The sequence below is a fragment of the Asparagus officinalis genome, chromosome 8 (assembly GCF_001876935.1).
Source record: "Asparagus officinalis chromosome 8, Aspof.V1, whole genome shotgun sequence".
Classification (NCBI taxonomy): Eukaryota; Viridiplantae; Streptophyta; class Magnoliopsida; order Asparagales; family Asparagaceae; genus Asparagus; species Asparagus officinalis.
Window position 1 is genome coordinate 4,590,834 of NC_033801.1, and position 10,220 is coordinate 4,601,053.

Sequence of the window (10,220 nt, forward strand, 5' to 3'; positions counted from 1 at the left end):
TTTTAAAAGTAAAAGTAACATGATTAATAACTCCTACTAGATTTTCTTTTTCCTTTTTTCGGTGATAATCCAGTCCAAATCGAATTCAAGATCATGGAAGTCATATTGGAGCATCCTAACAGTCCGTCTCACACGCAATAGGTATAACTTCTACCAGTTAGTATCATTTTTGAATTTGATTACATTATCTATACACTCTTATTCTTGATTGAACAATTATCATGTTCAACAAAGTTATGTGTCATGAGAAATGGTAAAACAGGAAAAGGAAAAGGCATGCCTTAAACATGGTCTAGCTTTTTTGTTAAAGCTTTGTTTTAACGTTAATCTTGACAACAATTACGAAAATAAGTTAACTCCTTTTTTTATTATGTATCTATTTCAAAATTAGTGTATTTGAAGGAATTATCACAGAGCTAATGTGGGTGTTGCTTTTGGAGCCTTGGCTCTATTCTCATCCTCCAAGCCCTTCACACGACCGATAAAACTTGGTCAAGTTTAACAAAGTTCATTCAGGCTCGGCCCATTAACACGAACGCACATCCCAAAAAGAAAAAGGAAGAGAGAGAGAGATCCTCGAAAATACACAGGACTACAAAGACGAACAAAACCATGGCTCCTCAAAGGATCACCAAGTAAATGAAACATTTGAACATGCACTTAATTAACAAGTTACAGATACATGAAATTCAACGCAGACAAGCAATTTTTTTTTAAGAAAAAGGATGGAACACCGTAAAGTTATTTCAGCCAGCTAAATTAAAATATAATTGGTTGTTACAAAAAATAGTTCATACTCTCAACCAAAAGTATGAACTAAAGTTCAAAAGAAACTACTACAAGCAGTAGCATATAACCCCCTGTATATACCTGGGAATAAACTCCTAAAAAGAGTAAGATGTTTAACACCAATAACAAAAAAACCAAAAGGTAAACATCTAACAGAGTTTTCTTCCAGACAAAAACACAAAGCACAAAAAAACTCTGTGAACTCTCATCATTCCAACCGAGTCACCTTGATCACATCATCCCTGCCTACAATCTCAGAAACTCCAGCAACTTTTGATTTTCCAGCAGCTCTTTTTCTTCTTCTTTCCTGCAGTCTGGCAGCTCGAGTAGAAGTCCCTTTAGATCCTAACCAAAATGTTGAGAAAGTCACAATTTTGTTCAAGAGGACAAGAGAACTCTTCTGCTTATTAGAAAATAATCTGTCGTTAAGCTCTTGCCACACACACCAGAGAAGAGAACAAATGAAAACCTTTCTCTTCAAATTAGAATCCCCATCATTTCCAATACTCCAATTTAGCCAAACCTCTTTTAAAGAGTTTATTCTAAAATCTTTATATGTATTCAACATGAAGTGAATTGATCTCCAAATAGAGTATCCAAACTCACAGTTGAGAAACAGATGAGAATGATCTTCATCAATTTTAGCGCATAAACAACATGTCTTCTCTAAACAAACTCATTTTTTTATCCAGATTATCTTTTGTATTTAAGTCATTTCTTAGAGCCAACCAAACTAAGAACTTGACTTTTAATGGAACAGGAAGATCCCATAAGTTTACACAATCATAGCTTACTCCACCATCAATAAGGAATTGATAAAAATAATTAACCGAAAAATCCTTTTTAGCATCTCATATCCATTTTCTTTTATCTTCATGTTGCCCAAAGGTAATTGAATTGATAAGACTCATCATATTGAGATACTGCATGACCAAATTCCCAGTCAGCTGTTTTCTAAAATGCACATCCCATCTCCACATATTGTTGTCTTTAGACCTCATACTATTAATGGATGCGTGGGGGGTGAGGTGAGGAAAAACAAGGATGGAAATAAAGAGGCAAGAGTAAATGAACCTACTCATTTATCCAGCTAGAATAAAGCATGGTTTCCATTTCCAACCTCCACACATGTACTGCATAAAAAACATCCAGCAATAGTAAAGACTAGCAAAAATAAACACAACTATCTCAAACGAGCCTTAACTAAAGCAACAAATCACTTAAACAGTCCATCTCTAACCTCTTCAAACAAAACTAAAGCGGAAAACCTCAAGCTCTTGCCAATTCAACCAATAACCAATGTAATACCCCTCAAAAGCTCGAGGAATTCATTTCCAGCATTCCTTAAAGAGATGCCCACGTTGAAGATCCCGATCCAGATCCGAGAAGCGCTTGCCAATTCAACCAATAACCAATGCAATACCCCTCAAAAGCTCGAGGAATTCATTTCCAGCATTCCTTAAAGGGATGCCCACGATGAAGATCCCGATCCAAATCCGAGAAGCTCAACTGAAGAAGGCGGCGAAGGTGGGGTCATATTTGGGATGAACAAACCAAGCTCAACCAAGAGCCTATCGATCATCACCCCAGCTACATAGGATAAACCTGAAGCGGGCACAGCGATTGCAAGATAATATAATATCAATTTTATGTAATCTTTCTGTGGCCTGACATGAGCTTTTCCAATTGCCAACATAGCAACACATAACAGAGAAGAAGCAGCAACTGCTATGAGCTTGTATTCTTTGTTGTCGCTCTTTCTGAATGCAAAGCCGTAAATAACTGGAGGAAGTAATCCGAAGATAATGTATGATAGTATAGCGAAAACTGCATGTCGCCGAAAATGTTCTCTCTTTCCGAGCTTCTCCCAGTATCGACCTATTTGTTCATCACTTTGGTTGGTTTCTTCAGCATCACTTGCGCTTCTTAGTTCAGAAAGCTAGAAAGCGGGGGAAAAAATTAATCCAAATCTCATAATTATTAGAGCCAATTCGAAACTTTTCATCAGTTTACGCATTATAGGGTTTTTGTTATATTAGAACCCCCAAATCTTTGTTAATTCTATGTCAGACCTCAAAATCTTCATATTTTCAAATTAGACCCCTAAACATATAAAGCTGTTTTAGATAAGACTCCAAATATATAAGGTTGTTTTAGATAATACCCCAAATATATAAAGTTGTTTTAAAAAAGACCCCCAAATCTATTAACTTATTTTACTAAAACCCCCAAATATGAAGTTTTTTTTTTCGGGGTGGGGGGTGGATGGGGTTCTAATTTTTTAGAAAAAGATTTGAGGGTGTTAATATGACAAAGACCTTGTTTTCTGAATAAGGGTTTCGATTTTATTGTTACGTTATCATTTCAAATATAGTTAAAGAGAATGATATCCAGCCTGGTTTGAAGCAATTCCAATGTTTTATACTGCAAGTATTCTGTTTTAGTTTGATTATTTAAGACAGGAATTTTTGCTAGTATTTTATTTATTTTTGCAGCTGAGTTTCTTATTTCTATTCAGTAGCCTATTCTCATCTTTATGGGATCAAATCTGGGCAAATGATGTAGTGATTCTCTAAAACACGTTCACTGAAGGTGTAATCTACACTATAACACAGTCATTAGATTTGAGAATGGTATCTTACATCGTGAGCGATCAAAAGCAAGCCACCAATCAAATTTGCTAACCCCAAGGCACAGATATTCACTGCAGAAATAATACAACTTCAGAAGAGAGTGGATAACATATAAGCAGAAAATATAATTAAAAGTTACATGACAAACACAGCAATATTCTGGGCTCATCAACACAAAAATAGTAGACAGGAAACTTTCTGTAGGTCCATGGAGAATAATAGAAAAATAGTTGATCTTCTAATTCTATATAAAAACTTCGATACTTACATGTGGAAGAACCAGCTCCTGCTGCAGATGACACTACACTTAGACTTGTAATAGATTCCATCAAGCCTCCGTACACAATGCTTTTTAGAATATCCCACTCATTTTCTCTTCTAGACCTTTCTATTCCTTGCACACCCAAATCAAGACGGGTCTCATCAGCAGGAGGTATCATAGGACCACGAACATTTTGATTGCCTACACCAGTGACTATTGGAGATGTATGTACCTTTCCTGTGTTTTTGGAACAAGTAAAAGCAACCATTAATTCATATGATGGTTGAAAATCGGAAAAACTATTTTATACTTATAGAAAGTATCAAGGCACACCTGGTGGAATATAACCGGCAGCTGGTGGGATGTAACTGCTAATGTTTTCAGCGAGTTGTGAAGTTTGTTCATGATATGGAGGTTTAACAACAGCACCAGGTTTTTTTGTACCATTCTCTGTATCGTCAAAAAGTTAAGAAAGCGGAGAAATAAACTGACCTATTATGAGATATATATTACAGTTAATCTCTACGAAGCATATTAATGTGATGTAATCATTAAAATACTAATAACATTTGAAGACAAAAAGGAATTAATTGCAGTAAATTAAATACATCTGATGTGAAAGCAATCTGGGTTTGGTGATCCTTGGGTGCTCAACCATTTGACCCATTTGATTTTCTTTTCATAAAATTAGCATCGTATCAGGCAGTGAGCTAGCATTGTCTATTGACAGTGAGTACTGATTTGGTCTTCATATCATAGATATGACTTACTGAAGCGAACATAGATATTGTTTACATCAGTGCATCTGATGAATTACAAATTGTGAAACCCTCGTTTGGAAATAAAAGAACAATGTGAATCTTGAGAATCAGGCCCTAAATGAACCTAGGAACATGTACGGTTGATATAGGAGAAAAATTTTCTTGTACACTCATATAGATGTATTTGTTATTTCTTAAAAAGTTATAGGCAAGACCTACACCAGTCGTTATCGTGTAATTCATAGCATATACCTTCTGATAAAGTTGCTGCCGGATAAAATTGCTGGTCTCCATGAGCCTGATTGTCCATTAATCCATTAGAATACGATCCTTGAGCCGGTGGATCTAGAATATATTGAGATAACAGATCAGTCTATCACATGGTCATTTTTGTAGAGATTTTCCAAAAGAGAAAACATGCACAAACGTAAACAAAACACACAAACCAGAGGAAAAAACTCCCATTCTTTAGTTTCTCCAAGCATACCTTTAGACGGGGTTGTTTCTGGATAACTTTGCCGGTTCTCTTTAGCCTGATTGCCAATTGCGCTACCATTAGAATGTGATTCTCCAGCAGACAAATCTAACAAAGTTGACATAAGAATATTACAGATTGGACATGCATAAAGACAGGCAATAAAAGGATAAATATGCAGAGAAAAAAACTCCCATTCTTTAGTTTCTCCAAGCATACCTTTAGACAGGGCTGTTTCTGGATAACTTTGCCGGTTCTCTTTAGCCTGACTGCCCATTGCGCTACCATTAGAATGTGATTCTCCAGAAGACAAATCTAACAAAGTTGACAAAAGAATATTACAGATTGGACATGCATAAAGACAGGCAATAAAAGGAGAAATATGCAGAGAAAAAGAACTTCAGTATTGAACTTTATCCTTGCATACTTTCCAATATAGTTGCTGGATAATTTTGCTTGCCTTCTTGAGCGTGATTTCCCATTAATCCACCACTAGAATTGAATTCTCCGGTTGATGGACCTAAACAAAATAGGTAGTGGTGTTAAACCTTCGTAGAGAAGAAAAAAAGAAAATCAGTTTGTTAAATAATTATTTCTAGAGATTCTTTAAGAGAGAAATACATGCAACTCACAAACACAAGTGCACAGACAAAACCTCCATCATCATATACTTATCCATAGGAAAAATAAACATGATATGAAGTGAAATGATGTACAAGTATTCTGATGTACTGATGATCAGAAAAACTCATTTGACATTTTGCAAAGGAAAAGCTAGAAGCATAAATGAAAAGCATGAATACCACTTGTTACAAATGCTTTGGAAACCACTGAATTATTCATACCTATAGTGGTTCCTTTTTCTCCAAGATTTGCAGCTCCTGGCATGGATTCAGATGAATCTCTAGAATCTGTTTTAATTTCTGCAAGCAATGGAGTTCCCGGTATTATAAAAAAATGTTAGTAACTAAAATTGTTGGATCAATAAATTACAGTAATCATAAAGATAACGTTTTGTGCTTTGTATGTACAATGATATCGTTTGTAATGCATATCAAATCTTGGACAGTGATAAAGCTACATGTGTTACAAATTTAAGTGAGAAAGACAAGAGTAACAGCAGAACTGGAAGGGTGTGGGCAACAATAAAGCTGTCTACTAATTATAACATCTATGATTTCGTACATAACATAATTAGTCTTTTAAGGTTATTTGTCTCTTTCTCCCAAAGGGATTCAACATAACAGAATTTTTTTTTTTTTAAATCCTGGGTGTTGATGCGTATACGATTAAAAGGATTTATACTCCCAGGCAGCATTTTCACCAGTCTTGGTAAATGAAAGTGTTTACTATGGGGAACTGCTTAGATCCAAGCAAGTTTCACACAAATTACTCAGGATGTTAGACTAATAACACTGTCCTGGAACTTAAATGACAAAAGGGAAAGATGACTTGTTTTTTTTTTAAAATTCCTTTTCACTTTCCCCTTATATTTGCGGATTGGTTGCCTGGAGATTGATGATTTCCAAGTGATATCAAAGGTAATAATAACTGGTGAAAGCTGACTGCTTTCCGAAGTATAAAACCTGCATCTCCTTCACAGTCAATGTTCACAGTTAATTTAAGTATCAAATAATCAAAACTAACTTTTAGATATGATTGGAAAATAATTGATTAATCCTATCATTGTAAAACACATGTAAATAATATGCTCTGTAACTAGTAACTTAATACATGACAAATTCCTTTAAAAAAGAGCACGTTTAAATTGAAATGCTGATGAGGGAAAGCTGAGATGGGTACACAACATTACACTAAAGCATAATAGTTAATTTCTACGAATACAGAGACTAATTCAAATAACAACAATATGATAGTCATTTGAGATGATATGAAGATTTTATGGAAATGCCAAAATATCCACTTCTTATTTGGAGCAATAGGACTAAACAAGGAGCTGATCCCCAGAATATAGGGTAAAGGCAACATTGTTGATGTTGTTGTAGGTTGTAACAGTAAGATATGAAGAAAAAGATTACTCCTCTATCTACAAAAGAATAATAGCACTTTTAAAGTACACTAAAATCAATAAGGTAAACAGTAAGTGTACAGTCCAAAATAAGGAAACCACAGCAGATAGAAACCTCCAAAATTTTGAATAGAGACGGGCACATTCTTTACGGAGATGCATCTTCCGACAGTTCTTGACTTTACAATTTCAAAATTCAAAAAGAAGTATGAGAAACTTACTGGCTTCGGTACCTTCATTGTTGCTTGAACCAGATCCAAAAAGAGAAGAAATCCAGTTACCCCTCTTTGCAGGTTTCTTTTCTCGACTTTGAAGGTCGTTACTTTCCGCTTCTTTCCCAAAACACCGGAAAATATTAAATCCAGTCTCTGTATACCACAAAATATATAGCCATATAAACTGAGGAAAAAACAAACTAATAATAAAGAAAATAACACCATATCATGAAGTTCTGCACCCTAGTGAAAAATCAAAGAACACAAGTTTACGCTTTACAGTGCTCAGGCTCATAGAAACTTTGTTAGAAACCTAAGCCAGCTGATATATCTCAACAGGTCTTTGCTACTATCAATGTCGACATAGACAAGTAGGAAACAGATTGCACAATAGTTTCCATATAAGCCCATTCATTACGAGAATTGGCAGTCAAGTCAAAGGTAAAATAAGCTTCTGGTCACATATGAAAAGAGTCTATCTATTAAGTGTGAAGTATACCCTTCTGTTTGAAGCACTAACATAACAAAATCAAGGGGACATATATATACCTGTTGGAATGAAAAAGCTGAAGCAAGATAAACATCTGAATACTGTCCTATCCTCATGAAGATCCACGGTTTCAGTTAGAGCAGGACTAGGTTCAGGAACATGTGGGACTTTCTGAGGTGGCAAATCACTTTGAGTTTCTCTGGGTATCCTTTTTCTTTTCCGTAAAATTACCCTTTTGGTAATACATGAGTGGCAATTAGGGCAGTACAAATCATGAGTCTCCTGCTCCTCTAAAACTTTCTCGACATCAAATTCTGGAACTATGGGGTCACTTGGTTCTCCTGGCTTATGCTGTTCTAATTCTTGGATTTCATTTTCATTTCTTGAGATTACATTTTCACTCTTTTTCTCAGAACTAAGGTGAGAACTCGATCCATTTAAATTGACTTTTTGTTCTTCGATTGGGACATTATTGTCACCGTTGCACTCTTCATCTCCAGCTATTCCATCTCCGAGGTTCTTCTCAGCAACAAATTCATCTGCTAGTAATTTTAACCCAGCAGTAACATTAGCAGCACCTGCAAATAAGGTTTCTGATAAATTTATGTGTATACTGTGAAATATACAATGCAAAATTACCAATTTGTAGTCTGTGTATAGTTCAATAACGAAAGGCGAGCTTTCAAAACAGTCATTTTCATACAAGATAAACAAGTTAAGAGACAAAAGAAGATACCAGATGAACAAATGAGACTGAAAGACTAATTTTAATGAATTAGACTAGAAAACTACAAAATTCAGCTAATTTGGATGCAAGGATTTTGTTCACATGTGCGTACATACATTAATATTTATACAATCAGTCTCAGATGGCCACTAACAATTGACAAGCACTATCCTTTTGAAACTGGAGAACTGACCTTTAATTGGTGAATCAATAAATGTTCCAAGCTGAGTTAGTGTTTCGACATCCATTGTCACTTGGCAATTGCCTTCATGTTTGTGTTTCTGAATAAGATATATGCCAGGACCACTCAAATGGTAGGTCCAAGTGCAGTGCCGACACTTCCATACTCCTTCATTCAAAAGTAATATAAATGTAATTTTGTATTCACCAGACACCAGTAAAAAACTATTTATACTGAAAAGCTCAAAGGTATTTTCCTTAACAAGTCTTAAGTGAAGATCATCTTGTACATGGAGGTCTAGAAAACAGAAGGAGAGTACAAATCATGTGTCAATCAACTCCCAAGGCCTTCTTGCTAACAAGGTGACAATGTTGGGATTCAGTGAGAGTCTTGAAACCCCTTGACGACAAATAAAGAAAGTAAACTATCGTTCAAGCAACAAGAGGTCAGGGTATTGAAATCCCTTGATGCCAATTTGCCTGTGTCCACGTGATGAGGGGAGGAGTTTTTATTCCTTGAAGAAGAGGATTATAATATTTCTTTTATATTGGAGGTCCCCAACAAGAGTAATTTTTCTGTTGTAATTCTTCTCTGAACTTTCTTCTTCTTTTTAGAGAGAACCTCTCCAGGGATATTTGAAGATATTTTCATCCTGGTTTGATTTTTGGTAAAAAGATTCCTTCTCATAATTGTCTTTGTTTGGAATTATTATAATGATAATCCTTTTTAATTCAAATTAATCCAACTCCAATCGTAACTTATATTCTAGTCCAGTGAACTTTCAATCTGAGTCAAACCATAATTGTAACTCGATTCTAATTGTTTAAATGCAAGCCATAATCAACATATTGGAGTCTGCTGTCAACTGCGAAGTATAAGTTAGAACCTAAATGTTAGAACGTAAATGAAACCTCAAAAACCTTATTGAATATACATGAAAAACTTCTAGTCTAGATTCTCATTTTCTTCATGTTCATAAACTCTAAAGCTCAGAATTCATCACTGCAACTACTTACTAGTCTAGATTCTCATTTTCTTCATGTTCATAAACTCTAAAGCTCAGAATTCATCACTGCAACTACTTAAGATTTAGTTTATTGAAGTTTATGTAAACTCTAAAGCTCAGAATTCATCACTGCAACTACTTAAGATTTAGTTTATTGAAGTTTATGTGTACTGCTATGGTGCCATAATTCTAATACTAGGAGTGGTCATATGGCCCTAGGAGACTAGGAATTATAAGGGAAATTTAGTTTATTATTATACTGCTACACAAAATGGACTTCACACCTGTAATTGATGCATATCATAATTGATCGAAGGTGATTTTGAACTCAACCGCGATATTAGTCCTGTAATTTAGTTAAATAAACTCTTCTTCCTCTTTTAATCTCTCTTCTACCCTCCACTCCATTAATTGTTTCTTCATATCTAGTAACTAATTCTACATGTTACTAAAGCCAGGTTTATCAGTGAAAGTTTGTGAGTGGTGATAAATGGCTTATAACCTCATATATTGAAGTATTTCCTTAAAGAGGAACTTCTTAGAAGCAGTTCGGTGATAGAATTCAAGAAAACAGGAACTTACAAGCAACGTATATTATCAGAATCCCACACCAAAAAAAAAAGAAGGGGGGGGGGGGGGGGGGGGGGGCAGC

General features: G+C 35.2%; 1 protein-coding gene across 8 annotated transcripts in view; it reads right to left on the reverse strand.

Annotated features, from left to right (window-relative positions):
* Positions 1,881-10,220, reverse strand: part of LOC109851448 (membrane protein of ER body-like protein) — a 9,763-nt gene continuing 1,423 nt past the window's right edge. For 2 of the 8 annotated variants that reach the window (XM_020421575.1, XM_020421583.1), the window contains exons 2-13: positions 8,575-8,730; positions 7,714-8,232; positions 7,171-7,317; positions 5,766-5,861; positions 5,348-5,440; positions 5,140-5,235; positions 4,933-5,028; positions 4,698-4,790; positions 4,018-4,134; positions 3,691-3,921; positions 3,432-3,493; positions 1,881-2,728 (exon numbers count right to left, since the gene is read on the reverse strand). In XM_020421575.1, the coding sequence (XP_020277164.1) occupies positions 2,249-2,728; positions 3,432-3,493; positions 3,691-3,921; positions 4,018-4,134; positions 4,698-4,790; positions 4,933-5,028; positions 5,140-5,235; positions 5,348-5,440; positions 5,766-5,861; positions 7,171-7,317; positions 7,714-8,232; positions 8,575-8,730 (2,186 nt within the window). In that variant the 3' untranslated portion in view covers positions 1,881-2,248. The remainder of the gene's footprint in view (positions 2,729-3,431; positions 3,494-3,690; positions 3,922-4,017; positions 4,135-4,697; positions 4,791-4,932; positions 5,029-5,139; positions 5,236-5,347; positions 5,441-5,765; positions 5,862-7,170; positions 7,318-7,713; positions 8,233-8,574; positions 8,731-10,220) is intronic. The other 6 variants (XM_020421578.1, XM_020421577.1, XM_020421580.1 and 3 more) reach the window with 6 other exon arrangements.